This window comes from Oncorhynchus mykiss, chromosome 2 (assembly GCF_057628025.1).
Source record: "Oncorhynchus mykiss isolate SJ-2025 chromosome 2, ASM5762802v1, whole genome shotgun sequence".
NCBI lineage: Eukaryota > Metazoa > Chordata > Actinopteri > Salmoniformes > Salmonidae > Oncorhynchus > Oncorhynchus mykiss.
This window is the reverse complement of record NC_143023.1, coordinates 28,874,195-28,900,351: the sequence shown is the minus strand read 5'-3', so window position 1 is coordinate 28,900,351 and position 26,157 is coordinate 28,874,195. Positions and strand designations below refer to the sequence as shown.

Sequence of the window (26,157 nt, the reverse complement as noted above, 5' to 3'; positions counted from 1 at the left end):
GTGGCTGGCTGTGAGCTGTAAGAGAGTAGCGTCATAGTTGGCCGAGAGCCCCACCGTCTGGAATGAAACGGGCGCAGCGATTGGCTCGACTTTTTTTTGCCCTAGACAACTCACTCTCTCTCCCCCTTTTGTTATTGCAAGCAAACTGGAGAAGAGCCGAGGGAGCAGCAGGATGAACGAAGGGAGCGAGAGAGGGCGATAGACTGATAGACTGATAACAGTCTAGACAGACAGCTCCACAGAGAGAGGGGTAAAAGGGGAAATACATTTGGAATACTGCTTCAGATCTCCCTCTACTTATTTGTCCAGTTCTCCTGTTGATTTGTAAGTAAACTACATTTTGGTATTGACTATTCCCATAGGGATTTTTTAGCTGACCAAACCAGTCTGAGTCACATGGATTGTTGACAGACCTATAGCCTACAGTTAGGTCAACGTAGTGAGACAGACAGCCAGACAAAGCCCCCCCACCCACCCAACTACTCTCAAGTCAATGTGTCTTATCTACTTATCTATCCTCTGTCAAAGTACTGTGTACACTGTAGCCTACACATAATGTTGCTTTTCTTGTAGAGGTATTTATATTTTTCTCCCAGTAGGCCTACATGCTTTTGTAAACATGTAAACAAATTACTTTTGACCTCCTAAATGCTCTTAGAATTTCTTTGGTGGAGCATGTATGTTTTTTAAAAATAGTTTATTACAGTTGTATTATTGTTATCAAAGTGGATTGTAATATAACCTACTTTAGGAAATCACACATTTCTGCATTATTGTTTTTTTCTGACAAGTTGTGCAAAGCAAAACAAGCTCAACTTCATCACTAGCATGACACAGATGGAAGGATGTTTGTAAACAACATTGGTCACCCTTAGTCACCGACATTTACATAATTTAGCAGACGCTCACTTACAAGAGCAATTAGGGTTAAGTGCCATGCTCAAGGGCACATTGACAGATTTTTCACCTGGTCGGCTTGTGGATTAGCCCAACGCTCTTAATTAACTGCAAGGCTACCTGCCGCCCTACACTTCACATGCATCATAAGAATGTCAATTCTCTTTAGGGTAATGTATTTTCAGATAAGTAGTATATACCTATTTAAGGATAAAGTAATTTTGGCCTACTTAATTCTGTGTTTACATGGCCTGCTTTGTATCTTCTGCTCTGTAAAAGCCCCATACATTGTGTGTTGTTAATACTGGTAAAGTTGTTATTGGATTGTTATAGGGACCTTGGTTGCTGATAGCCTATGACTTGAACCTTGACCTAAAGTACCATATCAGGTCCAGACTTCAGTGTTGTGTCAGTGATCAAACAACAATCAAATCAATGAATAAATCAATTGCATTTGGTTGCTTCACCATAGTGGTCTCTCACCTCCTTCTCTCCAACCCCCCTCAACCCAGGGAGATGTCAGTGAACCCCCCCAACAGCAACGATGCCTGCCTGAGCATCGTGCACAGCCTCATGTGCCACCGACAGGGCGGTGAGAACGAAGGCTTTGCCAAGCGTGCCATAGAGAGCCTGGTAAAGAAGCTGAAGGAGAAGAAGGATGAGCTGGACTCGCTCATCACCGCCATCACCACCAACGGAGTTCACCCCAGCAAGTGTGTCACCATCCAGAGGACGCTTGATGGACGCCTGCAGGTAGGCTACTGTTATTTTGGGTTGAATGAGGCCTAGGCCGGTATGTTATCACTGATTATAGAGGGACTATAGAGAGACTGTTTATGAAATCAGTGGATCTCATTAATAAATTATTCACTGATAAATTGTTATTGGTGACATGGCACAAAGACTCTGTCAACTCAGTGACCAATAGCTGGTTGCTTTCGATTACTGACTAATACACCTTTCAGGTACTGCCAGCAACAAAGCCTATACTTTTATTTCAGCCAGTCATGATTGTGGCAATACACTCACTACATGATCAAAAGTAGGTGTACATCTGCTTGTCGAAAATCTCATTCCAAATCATGGACATTAAAATGGAGTTGGTTCCCCCTTTGCTGCTATAACAGCCTCTACTCTTCTGGGAAGGCTTTCCCACTGGAGCATTGCTACGGGGACTTGCTTCCATTCAGCCACAAGAGCAATAGTGAGGTCAGGCACTGATGTTGGGTGATTAGGCCTGGCTCGCAGTCAGCGTTCCAATTCATCCCAAAGGTGTTCGACAGGGTTTATGGTCAGGGCTCTGTGAAGGCCAGTGAAGTTCTTCCACACCGATCTCGGCAAATCATTTCTGTATGGACCTTGCTTTGTGCACAGTTGTCATGCTGAAACAGGAAAGGGCCTTCCCCAAACTATTGCCACAAAGTTGGAAGCACAGAACTGTCTAGAATGTCATTGTATGCTGTAGCATTAAGATGATCCTTCACTGGAACTAAGGGGCCTAGCCCGAATCATGAAAAACAGCGCCAGACCATTATTCCTCCTCCACCAAACTTTACAGTTGGCACTATGCAATGTCTGAGCCCTGTTGCTCCTAGACGTTTCCACTTCAAAATAATAGCACTTACAGTTGACTCGGGCAGCTCTAGCTGGGAAGACATTTGACGAACTGACCATGTTGAAAGTCACTGAGCCCTTCAGTAAGGCCATTCTACTGCCAATGTTTGTCTATGGCTGTGGGATTTTATACACCTGTAAGCAACGGTGTGGCTGAAATAGCCAAACACTAATTTGAAGGGGTATTCACATACTTTTGTATACATAGTGTATGTTTTAAAGTCCCGCCAACCCCTCAGTAAACGTCCCTAATCATTTTACCGGTTTTGGAAGACATAAAATCATGAACATTCTATTGTTGTTCTCAGACATCAAACTTGTCCTTGTCATAAAGAAAAAGTATAAACAAAACGTCAGTCTGCATGGAGCAACGTTACCTGCTCTTATTTTTTGTTCCAAAAAACCTATTCGTTAAAAAATGTATTTAGAATATGTAAATCTAGCAAGCCAGGCAACTAAAAGCAACTTTCTGACGTTTTGCTTTGTTGCTTGTTTCTTGTAACAACTTTTGAGGATTTTACATTTTGGGGTTGTCGTCTTCAAAGTTGTTTCTGCTGGTCGCAAAAAGCAAAGTTATCATGACACAAGATGAATTCAATGTAAAAGGCTTTGAAAATAAAAAGCTTGTTATAACCTCAGTGCTCCGTTGACATTTCACAGAGACACGCTTGTTTGTGCAAAAATCCAGTGTTTCTATGTCAAACGGTTTTGTCATATTTCAGTCTTCTATGATGTGTATAAAGTGTAATATTGTGACGCAAAATCAAAACTGAATAAATTTCAACTCTAAATCTGACTTGGTACAGGTGTTGTACTTTTTTTTAAGCCCATACCATGTGTGTGCAACCTGGTGTCAGAGCATTTCATATTATTCTGCACGTAAATTCCGAGACACTCCATTTAGTATAATATGTTACGTTTCGTATGGTATGTGTTAATTTGTGGATGTTTATCACCCATTCCGTATGATATGTTACGAATTACAATTCTTATATGTTACGAATTTGCAAAACGTACAAAATGTTATGAATTTGCTTAACATGTATGTTTCGAATTCTAGCTACGTGGCTAACGTTAGTTAGCTGGCCTAACGTTAGCTTGGCTAGGGGTTAGGGTTAATGTTAGGGTTAAGTTTATGGGAAGAGTTAGCTAAAAGGTTTAGGTTTAGGGGAATGGTTAGTTAATATGCTAAGTAGTTGCAAAGTAGCAAAAAAGTAGTAAGTAGTTGAAAAGTTGCTAATTAGCTAAGTTGTCTGTGATGAGATTCGAACTCAACAAGTGAATCATTCAACACATGGGTTACTTACACACTTCAGGGAGGTGAAACAGGAGAAAAAAGTAAAGGGGTTTAAGTCTTCCTATAGGCTAACTTCTAGAGAATGAACATAGTATCGAATACTTAGAAGTGTAACCCACGAGTTGCTTACAGAGAGAGAGCAAGGGAATGAGAGAGAAGGAAACAGAGGGAGTTCCCCTCCCCCAGCTCTAGTGAGGGAGAGAGAGAGGGAGGGAATACTGGAGGGGTAGCGCTGGTTGTTTTGTCTGAGACACAGGAAAGGGGCAGGGTTAAGTTAAGCCTGTCTGTCTCTGGTGTGTGTGTGTGCGTATGTGCGTGTGTTTGTGTCTGGAGTTTTTCCAGTGTTAAAGTTTGTGGAAGTATATTTGTAATCTCAGACATACCACAGTATTTTCTCTGTGTGTGTGTGTGTGTATGTGAGAGAGGTGTTTATTATTGAATGCAGGTTTTGACTTACATCAACAGTTTCTACATTTGAGATTGCCTGTGGATATACGGATGTTAGTGACACGTATTAATGTGATGTGTGAGAACTATATATGAGAATGTACTGCATTATTCTCTGTTCAGGACTGTAGGCTGTGTGTGTGTTTGTCAGTAATGTTGGCTGTAATTGGGCTGGCACTCTGCCAGCTCTGACTCTTTGTCTGAGGAAGGTCACTTTGGTTTTCAGGAAGAAAGAATAATCAAAAAGAAAATGTAAAAGTTTAGAGTCCATTCTGGCTTTCTCTTGCTGTTAGTGCAGAAAGGGTATGTTGATCCCAAAATACTGATATTTTTCTCTGACACACACACACACACACACACACACACACACACACACACACACACACACACACACACACACACACATACACACACACACACACACACACACACACACACACACACACACACAAGCTGAGACAATGTCATTCCTCTCCAGCTCAGCTTGTTGAGTTAACCCTACACCAGCTCTCTCTTTTTTGTCACACTCACACTCTTCCTTAATAGCAAGTACACAGACCAACTCTGACACACTTGAGTACATGCAGCACAATACAAGGACAGAGTAACATTGGTTCCTCAAGAACATGGGAATAAGCCTGAGACACCATTGATGACTCAGTCACTATTTGTGCTATTCAGCTCTGTCTGATATGTTTTAATGGCTCCAAGGCTATTCCCCACCCAGAGTGTGTGCCTGGAGAGAGTGTGTTTAGCATTGATGTACATTTCCATTCATGACCCGTTTCCTCGACCACTCCCTGTCTACCAGCTCCCTCTTGCTCTCCTCCTTCTCATTCTCAGTTCCACTCCCTCCATGCTCAATTTCCAACCCTATCATGGCCTCCATACTGTCGCCCATTCCCTTCCTGAGACTCACCGTCCTACTGTAAATAATCACCCTAAAAGCCTCGGCTGGATGTTGTAAAGGAATACTTCCATGCCTTCTCCATTCTCTCTCCTCTGTCCCTCCAGGTAGCTGGGAGGAAAGGGTTCCCCCATGTGATCTACGCTAGGCTCTGGCGCTGGCCAGACCTCCACAAGAATGAACTGAAGCACGTCAAGTTCTGCCAGTTCGCCTTTGACCTCAAGTATGACAATGTGTGTGTCAACCCCTACCACTACGAGCGAGTGGTATCGCCAGGCATTGGTGCGTCTGTTCACAATTTCACTTCCACTAATGAAACAGAAGCACAAATGGGGAATGAGAATATGAAGTTGTTAACAGGCTCTTTGGGTCACAGGCTTTTTCAGAACTTCCATGCTGTTTCTAACTTTGTTTCCCTTTCTGTCCGTCTCCTCAAGTTGGTCTCAGCATTCAAAATGCAGGTGAGGAGGAAAACACTATTTTCAGCATCATCAAACATCATCAAAATGGTAATAAGCAATAGCGAGTCATTCTAACCAATCTGTTTTTATCGCATTTCCCAAAGTGCACAGGCAATACTACTGTTTTGATACAGATATACTGTAGATGTGCTCTTGGCAATCTGACGAAAAATATGGAATGCAGAGCTTCCAAACCAGCCAGATTCATACCTGTCTGAGCTAGTCTACACTACAAGAAGGACACCTCAATCAAATTGCAAGAAGGTGTCACAGGCTACATGACAGGGCAAAAATCACTCCCACTTGGAGGCAACAATAAATGCCATCCATCAATTTGATCTAAATTACAGTAAATTCCGGAATTTATTCAAAATGTATCCATTCATGAATCGAAAATATAGTAATATGACATGACTCACGCCTGATTTCTGCCCGCCCGCCTGCCTGTCTCTCTCCCTTTCTCTCTCTTTCTGTCTCTCTCCCTCCCACTCTCTGTCTCTCTCTCTCCCCCCTCCCTTCATTACAAGGTCCTCCAGGTCGGCTGATCAAAGAGGAGTACATCCATGACTGTTTTGAGATGGACCTCCCCTCCAGGATGCCCCCCCAGCCCGAGCGCTACAACCAGCCCCTTCCCCCTCTGCAGATGCCCCCCGAGCCGCCCCGCGCCCCATCCTCTGTCAACCTCTACCCCAGCATGCCCCTCTCTCCGCCAGGTGAGATAGACTAAAACTGAACCTGGTAATAAGAAGTACTACCGTACAAGCAATTCAGCTGAGAAGAACCAGACTCTCCTGCTTTTATGTCTAACTCTATCCCTTACAATTTCCATCTTTTATTCCACTTCCCCCATCTTTTTCCTCCAGTGAGCAGTTCCATGATGGGGCCCATGTCTGGGGGCCACGGCGAGGGCCTGCTTCAGATCGCCTCTCCCCAGAGCCAGGGCATGCCCCAGACGCCGCCACCCACCACCCCCACACACGGACCACCCCCCCAGCCCCCTACCCCTCACAGCCAGAGTGACTACAGCAGCAGCTCCAAACACACACAGACACAGAGCTCTTATCACAGTGAGTTACTAACGAACCAGGCAGTGTCACAGAGAAGGTGTCAATTCCATGGTGTCAGTTTCAACTCTGTGTGTTCTCTTTCTTCACAATCTTCCAGCGACCTGGACAGGCACCAGCACGGCCTCCTATACCCCTGTAGGAGCCCAGCAGAATGGGTGTGGCCACCAGCAACCACCACTGCACCACCCCAACCACTTCTGTATGTCAATCACCTGTCAATCAATCTTTCTGTCAGAAATGCAGGACTGTTACTATATGTATATGGCAGCGTTGTCATATTTTCTAATTAATTTCTCTTAAAAGGGTCTCAGCAACATCACAGCGCACCTGCCTTTCCTCAGCCAGTCTCCAACCATCCAGGTACAGACACAGCGTACACACACTCACTCACCCACACACATGATGTTAGGCATCTCACCCCATCCACCACCAATGTACAGTACCCACATGAGGGACACATGGCAGCCATTTTGCAGTATTTCATATTATATTTCATGCTGTGTGTGTTGCCAGGTCCAGAGTTCTGGTGCTCCATCTCCTACTTTGAGATGGACATCCAGGTTGGGGAGATGTTCAAGGTCCTGGCTAACTGCCCCGTGGTGACAGTGGACGGATATGTGGACCCCTCGGGGGGCGACCGCTTCTGTCTGGGCCAACTCAGCAATGTGCACCGCACCGACGCTAGCGAGAGAGCCAGGTCTATCAGCGTGCCCCTAATATACCAACCTTGCCTAACCGCTAGCTATTTGAGAACCTTGTTGGTTTGCAGAATACACAGGGCAAATATGTTTTTATCGCCTATATAGAAGTAAATGCAATCCCCAGTGTCTGTGATTTTCTCTTCACCAGTGTGAACTCCTATCTCCATTTCCCAGGTTGCACATTGGGAAGGGGGTGCAGTTAGAGTGTCGTGGTGAGGGGGATGTGTGGATGCGTTGCCTTAGCGACCATGCAGTGTTCGTACAGAGCTACTACCTGGACCGGGAGGCGGGGCGAGCCCCGGGAGATGCAGTTCACAAGATCTACCCTGGGGCCTACATGAAGGTGTTTGACCTGCGTCAGTGCCACAGGCAGATGCAGCAGCAGGCAGCCACGGCCCAGGCTGCAGCAGCAGCACAGGCTGCAGCAGTGGCAGGCAACATCCCAGGGCCTGGCAGTGTGGGGGGAATCGCCCCGGCAGTCAGTGAGTGCTTCTGTCCATCTCTCTCGCTCTCTCTTTCTTTCTTTCTCTCTCTCTCTCGCTCTCTTAATCACTCAGTAAATCTCAATTCTCCCAGGTCTGTCGGCGGCAGCCGGGATAGGTGTGGACGACCTGCGGCGGTTGTGTATCCTGCGGCTTAGCTTTGTGAAGGGCTGGGGGCCCGACTACCCCCGGCAGAGCATCAAGCACACCCCCTGCTGGGTGGAGGTCCACCTGCACCGCGCCCTGCAGCTGCTGGATGAGGTGCTGCACACCATGCCTCTGGCTGACCTAGGAGGACACGGACATGTCAACTAAGCAGTGTGTGTGTGTGGGTGTGTGTGAGAGAGAGGTGGCGGTGTCTCAGTTGCTTGGTTTGGATGATAACTGCCCTTCATGAACACTACAGTACGTTTTGGATTGGATACCTTTTTCCCCACCACCTGAAACAAAGACTGTAGGCTTTAATAGAAACTTCTATCGAACTTCTATCGAAAAGGTATTTTCATGCTTTTATATATTTTCCTTGAATCGCCTGATTTTCCTGAAGCAGTTTAGACTGCAAAATGTACTTGCTCAACAGACAATATTTTCACAGAGACTGGAACTTGCACTAAAGGCATCAATGTTTTCTAGTAGTGGTAGAGACTGTAAGGGATGGACTGTGTCACAACAATGGAAACTGGCCTCGTACCTCCAATGACCTGGTAACCTGCCTGGATAAAACACTTTGGGAATTTTTCAGAAAGTCAGAATGATAGCACATGTGCCTCAGTGGATTCTCACTTAAGCAGTGTTGGAATGATGCCTTGATTACAGGGCAGCAGACTCAGACAGGTATATTGCATTTGGAGAATGCTGCTGTCCTTTAACTGCCTTCAGTAGGGTCTGTTTGTTCTTCAGGGAGAAATTGAAATAATAGTCACCACAATCTCCATCAACCTTTTCTCTTATCAGTCTTTTTCATCAACCTGTATCATGTGACTCAGTTATATTTATACTGGACAAAAATATAAATGCAACATGTAAAGTGTTGGTCTCGTGTTTCATGAGCTGAATTAAAAGATCCCAGAAATGTTCCATAAGCACAAAAAGTTTATTTTTCTCAAATGTTGTGCACACATTTGTTTACATTCTTGTTAATGGGCATTTTAGCCTTTGTCAAGATAATCCAACCACCTAAGGTGTGGCATATCAAGAAGCTGATTGAACAGCATAATCATTACACAGGTGCACCTTGTGCTGGGGACAATGAAAGGACACTCTAAAAAGTGCAGTTTTGCCACACAACTCAATGCCACAGATGTCTCAAGTTTTGAGGGAGCATACAAATGTCATGATAACTGCAGGAATGTCCACCAAAGCTGTTGCCAGATAATTCAATGTTAATTTCTCTACCATAAACTTGAATTTGGCAGTACATCCAACCAGCCTCACAACCGCAGACCACATGTAACCACGCCAGCCCAGGACCTCCAGTCTGGCTTCTTCACTGGTGGGATATTCTGGGGGGGGGGGGGTATAAACTCATTCTGATTGTCTGGGTCTGGCTCCCAAGTGGGTGGGCCAATGTCCTCCCAGGCCCACCCATGGCTGCGCCTCTGCCCAGTCATGTGAAATCCATAGATTAGGGTCTAATGATTTTATTTCAATTGACTGATTTCCTTATATAAACTGTAGCTCAGCAAAACCTTTTAAATTGTTGCATGTTGCATTTATATTTGTGTTCAGTATAGTTACCAAAAACAAGAAATGGAATATCAAGAATATCATTGATTATATTTATTGATGGAAGTTTCTACACAGGATTTGTAACGTTTTGTTTAGTCAGATAAACAGACCAAAGTTGTCAGAACGATTTTTCACTGCTATTTTATGGCCAAAAAACCTTTGCTGAATGTGCTTTATCTTCGTTTTGTGTCCTGCCTTTGTTCAACCAAAGCATGTATTTGTGTTGATGTATGCCAAAATATGCCTTTAACTAAAGTACCGCTAGGCCTAATTAAAGACAAGGTCATGAATTAATTAATTTGGTGCCTTCATTTTGAACTACTGACAAAAAATTACAAACCCAACAGAAAAAACGGCCTTCATTTGTTGGTTTTCTCAGTACATTCCTGCTTCAATGCGCCTCTCGTCAGCCAAAGTGATGTATTTACTGCAACTAAAGATTGTGTTTTTTTGTCGTACAGTATGACTTCATTGGCTGTATTACATTTGTCCAGTAGGACACCTAGTGAACTTTCTGGGTACTACGTGCATTTGCAGTCCTTCCATGTTGATGTAGGGCCTGTGAATGGTTTACCTCACCAAATGATATATCCAGAATATACTCGTTTGTAAAACAAATGTATTGTTTTAAATGTTTATTTATGTCTAATTTGAGACACGTATAAAACGCACATGAGGGTCTCTGCTTCTCTTTAAGCTCCTAATGATAGCCATGTGAGGGTCAACGATGAGAACATAGCTATAATATTAAATGATTTGTAATGTATTTTTCTTGTAAATCATAATATTAGCAGCAGTCGTTGTTTTTTACAGTATTCTTTCAGCTGTCTGTAGTCAGCTTGATTCTGTCTCTTTGGTAGATATAAATAGGATTTATTATTGAGTTAGAATTGACCAAAATCTACTATTTTTGCATTCGTCTTGAACATAGCTTTATACTGTTTGTTTTAGTGTTTTTTTAATGTAAAATGATGATGTATGTAGGTTATAACTATTGTAAAGTTTAGTAAGAATTAAACTGTTTTTATAAAATCGGTATGGTCCTTAGTCCTATTGTGTAATGTTGCCAAGCAACTATTTGAATGAAAGTGTGCTACCCATTCACCAGTAATTGGTCATTTACATACATACACAGTTTCATACATGAAAAAATGACATTCTGACGCCACACGGGGGCGGGTCTAAAGCCTCCTGCGAGTCCGTGAGTACCAGTCTCGAGCCCCACGCAGCCTCCGCATCCGATAAATAATAGCATCGTTGAGTTTGGCGTATAGAGAGCGAATATACCATTTGAAAAGAGCAAGACAATCATTATTTATTAACCTGTGAGCTCATTTTCTGGAATATTTGGTTGAAGTATCGTTACTCATTCTTTATGGATATACAATAGGGACAAATCAGCTTTATATTCGTTAATTTACCCTTTTTATCTGGGCGGCCAGTAAAGCATCCTGCGTTAATTCTCAAAATGGCTGAGATTACAGATTTACGACCTGCATATGGTAAGTAGCAGGCCTTTTTCGGATTTATTTGGCATTTTGTTTATTGTGTCGTCAGATGTTAACGTTATATAATGTTTTATATTTACATTGCGTGAAATATTAAAATAATGCCCAGTCGTTTTAGAAATAAGGCCATATGAGATTGAACACACCCAAATAGCATGATTAAGTTTATTGCATTCATCAAAGATTGCCAAATGTAAATTTGACATCTACTCATTACCATGGCCTATGTTAATGTAAATAGCGTCGAATGTAATTTGGAAATTGAACGAAACTGATTACACAGGCCTATTCAACAGAGATAGTAGCATCACTAGGCACAGACGTCAATCAATTCAACGTCTATTCCAAGTTGGTTCAACTTCATTTAATTGAAATGACGTGGAAAAAAGGTTGATTCAACCAGTGTGTGCTCAATGGGAGCCTATTACAGTATTTGCTATTATGAAAGTATTTGTTCTCAATTAGTGAATCATTTTGTCAACAACATAATAATTGTAGTCCTATTCTATCAAAATATATTGAGTACTGCGGCCCATTCGCAACATTGTCACTTCTCCTGTGGTCTTCAATGTGCGCGTACGATGGGGTGGGTAGGATGACGTGATGTCTATTCCAGCATAAGCATCGCCACCCCCCGTTCCTTTGTTTTTGTGAAAGCACGCATCCCGGAACTAGGAGCTTGGCCAAATGGACATATTTTCATTTGATCAGACCTCGAGCTTTAAATTAAGATCCCTGAACAGTAGTTTAATGCCACATTGCCACAATAAGAAGTGTAGTGCTCTGAAGGCAGGGGGTGTTGGTGACCCAAAAAGTGCCAGACCCTCTCAGCAAGTGACATGAATAGGTGATGGGGAATGGGGAGGGTTATGGATATTATATAGGAATAGGAATAGAAGAATAGGACAACCCAAGTGCAGAAACAAAACGGATTGTTCTAAACCCTAAAAACAAAGGAAATATAAACCAAACGCATATTAACACTGTCTCAGGAATGGGGCCTGTAACCTATTGGAGATGATTAATTTCCATGCAGAAGAGGAGGCTTTTTAAAATAAATACACTCACATTTCTTGGTTGATTTAAGATTAAACCTCAAGAGCATCTAGACATTGACCTGCTTGAAGAACCTCATTACAACAAGCAGTTGGCCTTTTGCCTCAAACAGGCTCAAGATTAACAGTTGTGCAATGAAGGCTTGAGTGTTAGAGATGTGTTATTGCAAACATAATGTTGGCCCTGAGCCTGCTGGATGCAGCAGAACATTTCATGGCAGCAAAGAAACAAGAGAGTACTGGAGTTGGATATCTGCAATTCAGCCCAACAGACTCCAGAAACCCAGATTACAGCCAGTGATCTAATCTGGGTCACTCATCAGGATTAAGACACATCTGGTCCACATCACAATCTGAGTTCTGCAAAATCAACTGAATATTATGCTCACAGGCAGCATACAATAAGACATGTAGCCAAAGCAGACAGATTGTCTCTCAGTGCTCCATGGTCACTCAGCACTCTGTGGATGATGGGGTTTATGCTGTGCCAACCGGTGCCAGGCAGGAAGAAAGACAGGAAGTTTGTCAGAAGATGGAGAATTTTGCATTCTTCAAACACACGAAACAGCTTTTTCCTGCAATCTAGAGCCATAATCATTATGACTAATTCTATGTCAAAACTGTATTTTTTTTCTGAAAACATTATCTAAGCATATCTCTTTACCTGTTCAATTGTCATTTTAGTTAAGGATGCACATTGATTCTTTAAGAACCTTTTTGCCTTAGAAGTTTAGTACAACTGCCACACTGGTATATAGTATAATAACACAATCATTAAAGCAATTTCAGTCAGTTATGTATCTATTTATTGTCATTTGAGTTTTGAAAAGAACAATCAAAATGTCTGTCAATCTTTGCATGCATAGCTCTGTCTATGAACAATGGTTACATTTCCCCAGCCCCATTACTCAGTTTATCAAACAAAGTGGCAGGGTCAGGCACTGGAAATGGCTAAAATCAAATCAAACGCTGTGTGTGTCACTCTACACTCTCTCCTCCTCCACTCACGATACCTCACGCACTAGAGTATCTAGCGTCCTGCCGAGGCATCTCTTTGCTCAGTGCACCTTGGAAGGAACCACTTACTAGGGGAGAATAGGTAAGGAGGGGTACACTTTGCCAGGTCTAGTCAGTGTGCCCCCTGCGCAAAGTACCGCTGACAGATATTGTTATAAATAATTATGATAAAATTAATTTTAAAACATGACAAAACTTAGTGGGCCCTATAGGCATGATGCCACTGACAGTCGCTGTGCATATTTATACAAATTGTACTGTGCTCATATTAGTTCAAGGTTGTCTTGAACTTGGCATGTGTGTGTTGTTCATATTTGGAATGGCAAACTACCTATACAGTAGTGTGGTCTGATCTGTAATCTATGGTTAAATATAATTGCATAAGTCCTTGCAAATCAACCTGAACTCTTTTTCTTGATGAAGGATCTGAGATGGGTTATGCAGAAGGCATAGAGATGGGACCCACAGACAAAATGCTCTTTAAAGTTACCCACAGAAAAAAACTGAACTGAGGAGATTGGCATTGTGTATAGTTATGTTAATGAGTACACTCAATTTATGCTATTACTTTACACATTTTGTGGACAATGCTTGGACCCACTGAAGCGGTAGATTTGAGAGCTCACTACTGAAATCCCCCTGGGGTATGTTTCCAGGGCAACGGGCTCAGCTGGCATTAAGCTCCTTCCAAAATCTGACGTCATCCTCCTGGTATCCCTACCCAGAATGCCAATGAAAAACAACAGGAAGGAAGGGCAAGGTATTTTGTTGAAAGACAGACAGTTGAAGGAGGGAGAGGAGAGACAGACAAAGACAGATGAAAATGGAAACGGGAGAGAGATAGATAGTGTGTGTGTGCGCGCGTGTGTGTGTGCATACATGTTTGCCTGCGTGCTTAACATATGTTCATGCTCATGCACATGTAGTGTATAGACTGACAAGAAAGGCAACAATGCGTCTCTTTTCAGGGGCTTGGCCAAACAAAGGGTCCTCTCCCGGCCCGCCCGCCCCACTGCAGCAGGCTCTGTCCACTGAGTCCCATTATAGCTGGGATCAGCACAGTCAGCCTTACCATGTGCGCACAGCACATAGTCACAGTCTCTCACTCACCACCAGCAACAAATGAGTGGGTGGGGGCTCGCACACATAGTCACACATAGATGCATGCGTACCTGCATGTGCACAGACACTTAGACCCCCACCCTTCGCACATACACACTCAGAGAGAGACACACACAGAGACAGGGTATGGGGCTATACCTCCCAGACACATTGAGACAGACAATACACGCCCTAGTCTGGTGTAATGACCAGCCATGGAACACTGTCTGTCTGCCAGATGAAGCACACCGCCACTGGGATCAATTAAGGGAGGGAAATTATTAATGACTTTAAGAAAGAGGTGGACAGTGTGTGTGTGTGTGTGTGTGTGTGTGTGTGTGTGGTGTGTGGGGGGGGGGGTGACATTTAAGCAACCTGGTGACACCTGGTTGAATGACGTCCATATTGCTCATGTTTTTCCCACTCACACCGCGCCTCGTGCTCTGTGAAGTCACTACTGCTGTATGGCACAGTCACAGTGTTGAGTCACAGTGGAGTGGAGTCACCCTGGGTGGTGTGGTCACACGACTTACATTATTTAGCCTACCTGACAATAATGAGCCACTGAAGGGCAGTTACATGATATCCTATTTGATGTTCAGTACTGCATCACTTGGTGCAGCTGAAAGAGTTGAATATCTTTAATCTGTTCTAGTTCCTGGCTGAACTAAATGCAACTGACAGTTTGACTATCTACTTTATTTAGAGACTCCAGTATGAATATATCCTACACCAGACATTGCAAACACATCCCAGTCTAGACTGTGCAAAGGTGTTAACTCATTCTATGTTCCTCTCTCTTTCAGACATGTCACCGGTGCTGGCCGGTTTTATCGGTGCGGCGGCGCTGGTGGTTGCCGTGGTGATCCTGGTTCTCCTGTGGTCCTTCTGCCAGCGTCGACACCTCCGGGTGACGGGCCGATACAAGCTCCATGGTGATCAGTACTGTGACTCGGCTGAAGACCCGCCCTACAAGTTCATCCACATGCTGAAGGGCATCAGTATCTACCCAGAGTCCCTCAGCAGCAGCAAGAGGATAGTACGGGTGGCAAGGCGTGCTGGGTGGCAGGGGGAGAGAGACAGAGAGAGGGGTGGCGGCCGCGGGATGGTCCTGGTGGATGCGGAGAACAACATCCTGGACGCGCCTACCCATCTCCAGATGAGCCACCTGGTTCCCCCTGCTGGCCAGCCCAGGATGGAGCGGGCACTGCCCGTCAGGGCCGACTACTGCTGTCTGGATAGCTCAGCTACCAGTAGCGAGAACAGCAGCAAGACTGTTTCACCTTTCACCCCCGCGTCCTCCGACCCAGAATCAGAGCCTGAAACCAGCCTGGGCTCCCTCAGCCTGGCTTTAGACTACAACTTCCCTAAGAAGGCCTTGGTGGTGACCATCGTTGGAGCCCATGGCCTGCCTGCAGTAGACGAACAGGGGAACAGCTCCGACCCCTACGTGAAGATGACCATCCTCCCTGAGAAGAAGCACCGGGTGAAGACCAGGGTCCTGAGGAAGACACTGGAGCCGGTGTTTGACGAGACGTTCACGTTCTATGGCGTGGCCTACAGCTCGCTGCCCGAGCTCACGCTGCACTTCCTGGTGCTCAGCTTTGACCGCTTTGCCCGCGATGATGTCATAGGGGAGGTGGTGGTCCCACTGACAGAGTTGGAACCCAGCACGGGGCGGGTGCACATCACCCAGCAAATCAGCAAGAGGAACATGCAGGTGAGGAGGAGGGGGGGGGGGGGGGGGGGGCAACCTACACACGTTTCAAAGCATGAACAAACTATTCTGACATTACAATCATTCTTGGAGGTAGGGGCTGGCTCACACATGGGAGTACACACACACATGGGATTGAGCGCAGTGCAGTACACAGAGGAGATTGTCTGACAGGAAGGTCAATGTGTCTCGTGATTCGGTCCCCATTCAAGTCTTAACTGCAGCCAGACTGAGGAGACAGAAACAACGCCTCCATGTAATCTCTCAATGCAGCCAACCATCCATCAGGCTCCCTTTATCATCACAGCCACACATGTGCATGTGAGTGTGTACCCAACTTGGACTCGCCAAGGACTTGTTTCATTTTTTGTTCCCACATGTACCTGTGGCACTAGTCCTCACTGTGTGGCCATTGTGTATAACCCATCTGCTGTTCAATATAAGAAGGGCTGGATATGTTTTGTATGGATGCAATGCAGGGGTTATTACTTCCTCATTGAAAGAAGACGTCTGATCGTAAAAACGGGTAGTGTTCCTCAGTACTCAGTGTGGAGGGCAAGGTATTGCAGTAGCATGGGTGAAGTCGATACACCATGCATGGGAATCAACCTCATACCTGACTAGGATACCAAGTTGCAGGTGTATTAAAACTACACTAGAATGAGAAGAGAACTTTGGCTCACTGTAGTGGTGTCAGGGTAAATTTGTGTGGCTAAGCTTTCGGTCAAACAACCTTCATCAAAGCAATGTCAATGTCTTCAAAACAATAATCCATTATAAGCCTACAAATCACCAGGACACTCACCTATGGATTTTTCTCAGCAAATCCTAATTTTATAATCATTAGATTAGAAAATGCCCTTTTAGTGATGGGTTGGAATAATATGAAATCAATTGCAAGTCAGTGAATATGAGAAAGTGAATGTGTGTGCTGGTCTGTAGCATCATACATAATGTCTACCTACTGGCATCTGTATTAATGTATACAGTACCAATATCTGATTTACATTTATATGGATATACAGTGTAAAGGCCAGATATGACATATTTTTTCCCACAGTTTATCTGATTCATTGTTTAATTTCCTTGCTCTTACTATGCAGAACACCTAGATTATACAAACCGCTATACTGTATACATTGTGATGTTTCTCACAGAAACACTAAAATAATCACACTAGTCTGTTTCCACACACAGATATGTATGGTATATTTAAGCAATAAGGCCAGAGTGGGTGTGGTACAGTGCCTTGCGAAAGTATTCGGCCCCCTTGAACTTTGCGACCTTTTGCCACATTTCAGGCTTCAAACATAAAGATATAAAAATGTATTTTTTTGTGAAGAATCAACAACAAGGGGGACACAATCATGAAGTGGAACGACATTTATTGGATATTTCAAACTTTTTTAACAAATCAAAAACTGAAAAATTGGGCGTGCAAAATTATTCAGCCCCCTTAAGTTAATACTTTGTAGCGCCACCTTTTGCTGTGATTACAGCTGTAAGTCACTTGGGGTATGTCTCTATCAGTTTTGCACATCGAGAGACTGAATTTTTTTTCCCATTCCTCCTTGCAAAACAGCTCGAGCTCAGTGAGGTTGGATGGAGAGCATTTGTGAACAGCAGTTTTCAGTTCTTTCCACAGATTCTCGATTGGATTCAGGTCTGGACTTTGACTTGGCCATTCTAACACCTGGATATGTTTATTTTTGAACCATTCCATTGTAGATTTTGCTTTATGTTTTGGATCATTGTCTTGTTGGAAGACAAATCTCCATCCCAGTCTCAGGTCTTTTGCAGACTCCATCAGGTTTTCTTCCAGAATGGTCCTGTATTTGGCTCCATCCATCTTCCCATCAATTTTAACCATCTTCCCTGTCCCTGCTGAAGAAAAGCAGGCCCAAACCATGATGCTGCCACCACCATGTTTGACAGTGGGGATGGTGTGTTCAGCTGTGTTGCTTTTACGCCAAACATAACGTTTTGCATTGTTGCCAAAAAGTTCAATTTTGGTTTCATCTGACCAGAGCACCTTCTTCCACATGTTTGGTGTGTCTCCCAGGTGGCTTGTGGCAAACTTTAAACAACACTTTTTATGGATATCTTTAAGAAATGGCTTTCTTCTTGCCACTCTTCCATAAAGGCCAGATTTGTGCAATATACGACTGATTGTTGTCCTATGGACAGAGTCTCCCACCTCAGCTGTAGATCTCTGCAGTTCATCCAGAGTGATCATGGGCCTCTTGGCTGCATCTCTGATCAGTCTTCTCCTTGTATGAGCTGAAAGTTTAGAGGGACGGCCAGGTCTTGGTAGATTTGCAGTGGTCTGATACTCCTTCCATTTGGATGTTTAAAGCTTGGGAAATCTTTTTGTATCCAAATCCGGCTTTAAACTTCTTCACAACAGTATCTCGGACCTGCCTGGTGTGTTTCTTGTTCTTCATGATGCTCTCTGCGCTTTTAACGGACCTCTGAGACTATCACAGTGCAGGTGCATTTATACGGAGACTTGATTACACACAGGTGGATTGTATTTATCATCATTAGTCATTTAGGTCAACATTGGATCATTCAGAGATCCTCACTGAACTTCTGGAGAGAGTTTGCTGCACTGAAAGTAAAGGGTCTGAATAATTTTGCACGCCCAATTTTTCCGTTTTTGATTTGTTAAAAAAGTTTGAAATATCCAATAAATGTCGTTCCACTTCATGATTGTGTCCCACTTGTTGTTGATTCTTCACAAAAAAATACAGTTTTATATCTTTATGTTTGAAGCCTGAAATGTGGCAAAAGGTCGCAAAGTTCAAGGGGGCCGAATACTTTCGCAAGGCACTGTATATGGCCAATATACCACGGCTAAGGGCTGTTCTTAGTAAGACGCAATGTGGAGTGCCTGGATACAGCCCTTAGCTGTGGTATATTGGTCATATACCACAAGCCCCAGATGTGCCTTGTTGCTATTATAAACTGGTTAACAATGCAATTAGAGCAGTAAAAATAAATGTTTTGTCATACAGCCAATCAGCATTCAGGGCTTGAACCACCCAGTTTATAATTGTGCATGTAGAACAAGGTTGACAAATAGATCATTCCAAAGACTGCTGAGTTGTATTGTCTTGGCAATTGGTGCCCCATTACTCTTTCAATATATGATCTACGATTATGGCTGTTTGATTGTAGCAATGTATCTTAAAGGCTGAGTAGGTGGGTTTGATGATTGTTCCTTTTGAATGAGTCAATAGTTAAATCCTCTATGTGTCTGTCTCTTCCTGCAGTGCGAGAGCCGTGGGGAACTGTTGGTGTCTCTGTCCTACCAGCCTGTCTCCCACCGCCTCAGTGTGGTGGTGCTGAAGGCCAAACACCTGCCCAAGATGGACATCTCTGGCCTGTCTGGAAGTGAGTTCAACCACTGAGTTTGTCTGTGTGTGCCTGTGGACAATTCAAAAAGGCAGAGCTTGTGTAGATGTTCCCTTTACATATGACAATATTCCAAAATGTCCTTCTCTCCCTTAGACCCATATGTGAAAGTCAATGTGTTCTACGGACGCAAGCGCATCGCCAAGAAAAAGACGCACGTGAAGAGGTGCACGCTCAACCCCGTCTTCAACGAGTCCTTCATCTACGACGTGCCCCCCGAGCTGCTCCCAGAGATCTCTGTGGAGTTTGTGGTGGTCGACTTTGACCGTACCACTAAGAACGAGGTGGTGGGGTGTCTGCCCCTCGGCCTGCACAGCCCCTGTCCCTCTGGCGCCACCCACTGGCGGGAGGTCTGTGAAAACCCCCGTCGGCAGATCTCAAAGTGGCACAACCTCAGTGAATATTAGCTCCTCCCACCGCCTAATGCATTATAGTTCTACTTGTGTGTATAGGGGGAGGTGGAGGAGGGGAAGAGATAGACTTCTTGCTGAGAGAGTGGCTTTTCCTCATGCCATACTTTCTCTTGTGAATAATACCAACAAAAAATGAACAACATTCCTGGTGGGACTTGTACAGTGGACTTTACAGTGGTTAAGGTTCAACTACAGGATCGAATCAAAGTAACAAACATGCATACAGATAAACATACACATATATAACCCACACCACTACAGAATTATAGAGACACTCAGTCTCAGCATTAGGTTAAGAGTAATGAAAATGAAAAAGTTGTTTGTTAACCAGAATCTGACCATGATCACACATTCAAGGCTGTTATGAATTATTGTCTGACCATGTTGTATGAAGTTTAGGCGACGGGAGGATACATGCAAATGCAAAAAAAACATTTTTGTCAGACTTCAAAATCCTCCCCTTGCCAATATTGTACTTCAATTCATTGCATGTCTGAATTAAACAGAAATATCATCAAATCAAATGTACCAAGGAAACAGAAGTATTGCTTGTATTGATAGTGAGATTTTAATTCTCTCTCTCTTAAAATGAGAAAACCTCATGCAACCGACTCTCTGTTGCAGTTTCTCTACAGGTAGGACCAAATAGGACAGCTAGAATTTTCTTCCCAATACATGTTTGTTGAAAAAATTCTTGAATGTTTTGGGGCCTAACTATTGCCGTTTAGGGGCATTACCATATTTGATGACGAGCTCTGTATCTAAAATTAAAACCATCAAGGTTTCAAACCAATTAATGTTGTAAAGACAAATGTGATTTCACTGCAAAAATATTTATTTTGAGTCCATTTTTAGAACTAATTCGGACTGAAAATATGAATGTAATAAACAACCACAACATTATTACATGGATACATGTCATCACAAGAAATATGACAACTTCTCATACTGTGGCATTGAAAAAGCATTCACCACAGTATAAGCGAATTACTGAAATATCACTGCAGCAGGTTAGTCTTAGTACTGTAATAACCAGGTAATAACACATGCTAGTTAGCAGCTTGTAGTGCCAGAAGATGTTCTTTGAAAGTCACTGATATTATTGTGAAAAATGGTTTTGACACGAAGAGTTGTAAAGGGTCATGTTTTGCTGTATGGTTTCCAAAAGGTTTATACAGTATGTTCCACTATTTTGGCCAATGCCGACATGCTCATCTTTTACGGCTCGATTCAATCCGAATCACCAGTTCTGCACTCTAGAACGCTTGAAATGGTAACGTAATTGTCTATTGAGCTGACATATGCAGCGTTTACCGTGAATTCAGTCTTCTCGAACTTGGAATATTGCCTTCACATTTGAATAGCGATGATCTTGAGCGATACGGATTGAATCGAGCCCTTCGTGTATTTTTGTTCTCTTTCGTTTGGCTAATTTCGAGAATATATTGTATAAAAGAAGGGTACTTTATATCTTGAAGGCAACAATTTTCTATAGTGAATAGACTCACAGGTTGAAGCTCCTGTATGTTGTTGGTGATACTCTGTGTGTGTGTGTGTGTGGAGACTGCAGAGCCCAGGTGCACTGTTTGGAACAATGTAAGTGGTGATGGGGTTCAGAGCAGGACATGGCAGTGGGGTGGCTACTGCTAGCTTCTGGCTACCCCTCGTCCTTCTGGCTTTGACCAGAAGGAAGAGACACAGGTGGGCAAAACCCCACTCCTCCACTGTCACTAACTAAGCTCCATCCTCTCTTCCTCCTCTTTTTCTCTCACTCTTTCACTCTCTTTCACCCTCCTTCGCTTCTTTCTTTCTAGCTCTCTCTTTACAGTCCCTTATTTCCCCAATCTCCTTCGTTCTCCCCTGTCTCCTCTTTCTAACTCTTTCTTTACAGTCCCTTATTTCCTCAATCTCCTTCGTTCTCCCCTGTCTCCTCTTTCTAACTCTTTCTTTACAGTCCCTTATTTCCTCAATCTCCTTCGTTCTCCCCTGTTTCCTCTTTCTAACTCTCTCTTTACAGTCCCTTATTTCCTCAATCTCCTTCGTTCTCCCCTGTCTCCTCTTTCTAACTCTTTCTTTACAGTCCCTTATTTCCTCAATCTCCTTCGTTCTCCCCTGTCTCCTCTTTCTAACTCTTTCTTTACAGTCCCTTATTTCCTCAATCTCCTTCGTTCTCCCCTGTCTCCTCTTTCTAACTCTCTCTTTACAGTCCCTTATTTCCTCAATCTCCTTCGTTCTCCCCTGTCTCCTCTTTCTAACTCTTTCTTTACAGTCCCTTATTTCCTCAATCTCCTTCGTTCTCCCCTGTCTCCTCTTTCTAACTCTCTCTTTACAGTCCCTTATTTCCTCAATCTCCTTCGTTCTCCCCTGTTTCCTCTTTCTAACTCTCTCTTTACAGTCCCTTATTTCCTCAATCTCCTTCGTTCTCCCCTGTCTCCTCTTTCTAACTCTCTCTTTACAGTCCCTTATTTCCTCAATCTCCTTCGTTCTCCCCTGTTTCCTCTTTCTAACTCTCTCTTTACAGTCCCTTATTTCCTCAATCTCCTTCGTTCTCCCCTGTTTCCTCTTTCTAACTCTCTCTTTACAGTCCCTTATTTCCTCAATCTCCTTCGTTCTCCCCTGTCTCCTCTTTCTAACTCTTTCTTTGCACCTTCTTTCTTTGTCATTTTATTTGGATCACTAATATCTCAAATTCCTTTTAATGCTTCATTCCTCATAATGAGAGATGTCACAGTATTTGACAGATTAGTGAACCCATCATAACACCTATCACACCCTGTGAGGATTTGGCTGTATGACTGTTATGCTCTGTCATCATTGTACCCTGTAGGCAAGGGGTGTCAAACTCATTCCATGGAGGACCTGGTGTCTGCAGGTTTTTGTTTTTCCCTAGACAACAAGTTGTGAGGAGTTCCTTACTAATTAGTGACTATAATTCATAGTCATAATTCAATGAAGTACAAGGGAGAAGCGAAAACCCGCAGACACTCAGCCCTCCGTGGAATGAGTTTGACACCTGTGCTGTAGGCCTACTCAGTGGAGACATGGGGAGCTGTAAGCAGCAATGGCTTTACATCACACTGTGTAACATTTACTGCAGTGCAGTCTGTAACATTGACTGTGGGAAACTCTGGGAGGACAGTAATCACAGTGAAACCAAGGTGAAAATACTTAAGTAAGACTGCAGCTCTGTGTCGACAAGGCAAGGGGAAGGCAGAAAGTTGTGTTGCAATACACATGAGCTGCCTTGTTTTTCTTTTGGCAGCAAACTCCTGCAATTAGAACCCCCACCATTTTGACTGTCTATATCCCCATTTATACCTGGTGCTAACGTGGGACTTTTGTCCTGATCTAGTCTACATTCTGATTGTGCCCACATTTCCAGAAGTGTGTCTACACATGGTATTAAAATGAGTCTGTTATCTGTCCACTGTGTCTGCATTGTGACCAGAGTTCCTGGTCCCTTCCTTTATGCAAAAAATGTCACAGCTATAATGTTTATATATATATTTACTGTAAGACACATATTGATGTAATCAGCCACCTGTCACTGATTTTAGAGGCCGGAATAATGATGATTTAAATGGTTTCTCTGTCCAGATCTGTCTACACTTGTAAGATGTCCAGACACAATAAGATCACAATCAGATCACAATGTGTCTTTTGATTGTTAACACCTGTCTAAAAATGTGGGCACAATCAGAATGTGGACAAGATCAGGACAAAGGACGCAAGTTAGAACAAGGTATAAATGGGGCTTACTTCACCTCGTCTCCCCAACTTTGACCTTCAGTGTAGCTATTTCCTTTGTTGATATATCCTTGTTAACTAATTTGGAATAAAATATGAAACGTAATGAAAACAAACTGTAATAATGACTGATCGTGGATTGGTACAAATGATTATTTCAAGGTATCCTCTGTCCATAAACATGGAGTTAAACTACAGTATGTAAAGAAATACTTGCCAGTAATGCGAACGGTGTCTAAAACTTTCATTTTCCAATATATGCTGAGTATATTACGCAGATGCTAACTTGTGTGTTGGTTTCATTAACAGTCATTCAACGTGCAAATAAAATGTTATACTCCAGTGTTTGCAGCTAATTTTGAAAAACAGCTTTACATCACCAGCATCTTGACATACATGCATGGAGGCATGCTTGCACACAGGCTTGTAAGCATGTACACACACTCCTCATAACTGAGCTACATTAATAAATCTTGGGGATAGCTCCCTTTTTTTCAATTTTCGCCTAAAATAACATACCCAAATCTAACTGCCTGTAGCTCAGGCCCTGAAGAAAGGATATGCATATTCTTGGTACCATTTGAAAGGAAACACTTTGAATTTTGTGGAAATGTGAATTGAATGTAGGAGAATATAACCCAGTAGATCTGTTAGAAAAAAATACACCATCTTTGAAATGCAACAGAAAGGTCCCAGTTCCAGCCATCACTCTGCTTGTAATTCCGATGGTGTCCACAAGATGGTAGCAGTGTATATGCAAAGTGTCAGACAGAAAACTTGAAGTATGAGCGAACTACATGACATTTAGTGTGTCACCCAGGTACATTTGGGCAAATCGTGAAGGAGACATTTGCATTCATATTGCATTTTTCTACAAGAATATCGTCAAATCTGTATACTTGGACTTTGATTGAGCTTTTCCAGTATTAATAGCCATATTATAAGTTCAACATTTGTAAAACAACCAGTTTTCATAACTTCATAACTCTGAATATTCGTATAATTTTTGTCCAAAAGGTTGCTGTTGCACAAGGTTAGCAGGTACATTTTGCGACAGATACAGGGTTTCCGGATGCTCCCGTAAAGCTCAGCTCATTGGCTATCTAGCTAGCTTTGTTTGACCACGATTAGTGAATATTTGTCGATCAAGTGAAGACCGCCCGCGTCATCGGCGTGCCATGAAGGCATCGCTCTCTGATCAAATTTGGTGTCCTATAGGATATACTACACACCTAATGATATAGTGAAGTCTGGTTACGTTCTAGGATCTCTGAGGAATACATACGAACGTGATTTGACTGGTTGAAACAACGTTTAGGGTTAGATTTTCACATTTTTTTTGTGTTTTAAAAGTGATAAAAATTTGACAAGTTGCAATTGTGGTGGGAATCATGGAGCCATGTCTTTGGAATGTGAAGGGGTTAAACCAAGGCCTTATACCTTTTAAAGGGTTAATTGTTTTATGATAAACTGTAAGGTCTCCTCTTCAGGAGACCTCTGTGTGTTAACCCCTGTTTTGAGTGTTGTACCCTTCAGACACTATCAGAAGGTGGAAACCGCCTACGTTCGTTGTCAAACCCTGATCAGTTTCACCTGTCCTTGTTATTGTCTCCACCCGCTCCAGGTTTTGCTTGTTATCCCTGGTGTTTTTATCCCTGTGTTTCCTGTCTCTGTGCCAGTTTGTCTTGTATGTTCCAAGTCAACCAGTGTGTTTTCCCTGTGGTCCTGCCTTTTCTATTCTCTTTTACTAGTCCTCCCGGTTTTGATCCTTGCCTGTTTTCTGGACTTTACCCACCTGCCTGACCATTCTGCCTGCCCTGACCTCGAGCCTGCCTGCCACACTGTACCTCCTGGACTCTGAACTGGTTTTGACTTTTTGCCTCTCCACGACCATTCTCTTGCCTACCCCTTTTGGTTGTAATACATTTCAAAGACTCAAACCATCTGCATCTGGGTCTCACCTTGTGGCCTTATAGTTCATACTCCTCCTGTCTGGGCCCCACCTGGCTATCTGAGGTTCTGAGAATACGACTGGTTTTCTGAGAACACAAGGCTGCCGCAGGCCTGTTGAAAACGGCCACCTGTCAGAAGATGCTTAGACTCATTCACCTTGTTATGACCCAAAACTTGTGATGAAAGGTCAAGTTTCGGTCAAACCCACTTCTGAGTTTTAATTGCTGACAAGATGGTTGCTGCTGTCAGGGGGAGGTTAGATTTATTAAAATGTTGTTGCCAGGGAAAGTCACACAAGGAAGACTGGGGAGGCTATATGAGTTACAGGATGTCTTAGCTCTCCCCAGGTTCTGCAAAATGTCTATTATATACAGGACTCTGTACCAACTTCTGCCTACAATTGTATTACTAAATTGACCAACAATTGCCTGACAAGGGTGAAAGAGAATGAGGTGGCCAAAGTCAGGGCTGTCCAGAGTATTTCATTTGCAGCGGCTGTTAAAAGGATTGAGGGTTCGAATGGTGCTCCTGAAGAGTCCATGGTGGTGCATAGGGCTTCAATGCAGACTGCAGGGGTTGCCTTTCACGAGCAGAACCCAGATATTTTAAAGGTTAAGAAGGTGGACTT

General features: G+C 43.3%; 2 protein-coding genes across 6 annotated transcripts; both read left to right on the top strand.

The window, feature by feature from the left end:
- Positions 1 to 33: 33 nt before the first annotated feature.
- On the top strand, positions 34 to 9,904 carry LOC101268921 (SMAD family member 4). 5 transcript variants are annotated; one of them, XM_021557827.3, is made up of 11 exons: positions 34 to 324; positions 1,410 to 1,650; positions 5,270 to 5,444; positions 5,600 to 5,623; positions 6,160 to 6,336; positions 6,487 to 6,690; positions 6,788 to 6,889; positions 6,994 to 7,050; positions 7,204 to 7,387; positions 7,566 to 7,873; positions 7,968 to 9,904. In XM_021557827.3, exons 2-11 carry the CDS (start codon positions 1,414 to 1,416, stop codon positions 8,186 to 8,188), a joined length of 1,689 nt encoding a protein of 562 aa, XP_021413502.2. In that variant the 5' UTR covers positions 34 to 324; positions 1,410 to 1,413; the 3' UTR covers positions 8,189 to 9,904. The 5 variants fall into 5 exon arrangements, with proteins under 5 accessions (XP_021413502.2, XP_021413493.2, XP_021413484.2 ...); XM_021557818.3 differs by having other exon boundaries at positions 88 to 324; positions 6,151 to 6,336; XM_021557809.3 differs by having other exon boundaries at positions 134 to 324; positions 5,600 to 5,671.
- Positions 9,905 to 10,796: 892 nt separating this feature from the next.
- On the top strand, positions 10,797 to 23,918 carry LOC110486325 (synaptotagmin-11). Its single transcript, XM_021557839.3, has 4 exons — positions 10,797 to 11,103; positions 15,089 to 16,002; positions 19,275 to 19,395; positions 19,513 to 23,918. The coding sequence occupies exons 1-4, from the start codon at positions 11,070 to 11,072 to the stop codon at positions 19,821 to 19,823; spliced, it is 1,380 nt and encodes a 459-aa protein (XP_021413514.1). The 5' UTR covers positions 10,797 to 11,069; the 3' UTR covers positions 19,824 to 23,918.
- The last annotated feature ends 2,239 nt before the right edge of the window (positions 23,919 to 26,157 follow it).

Bases quoted from the DNA above. Each gene is read 5' to 3' on its own strand.
- LOC101268921 (XM_021557800.3), top strand. From the start codon at position 1,414: ATGTCAGTGAACCCCCCCAACAGCAACGATGCCTGCCTGAGCATCGTG. The intron at 7,051-7,203 runs GTACAGACACAG...GTGTGTTGCCAG, and splicing joins GCCAGTCTCCAACCATCCAG to GTCCAGAGTTCTGGTGCTCC. The intron at 7,388-7,565 runs GTCTATCAGCGT...TCCATTTCCCAG, and splicing joins GACGCTAGCGAGAGAGCCAG to GTTGCACATTGGGAAGGGGG.
- LOC110486325 (XM_021557839.3), top strand. From the start codon at position 11,070: ATGGCTGAGATTACAGATTTACGACCTGCATATG. The intron at 11,104-15,088 runs GTAAGTAGCAGG...TCTCTCTTTCAG, and splicing joins AGATTTACGACCTGCATATG to ACATGTCACCGGTGCTGGCC. The intron at 16,003-19,274 runs GTGAGGAGGAGG...CTCTTCCTGCAG, and splicing joins TCAGCAAGAGGAACATGCAG to TGCGAGAGCCGTGGGGAACT.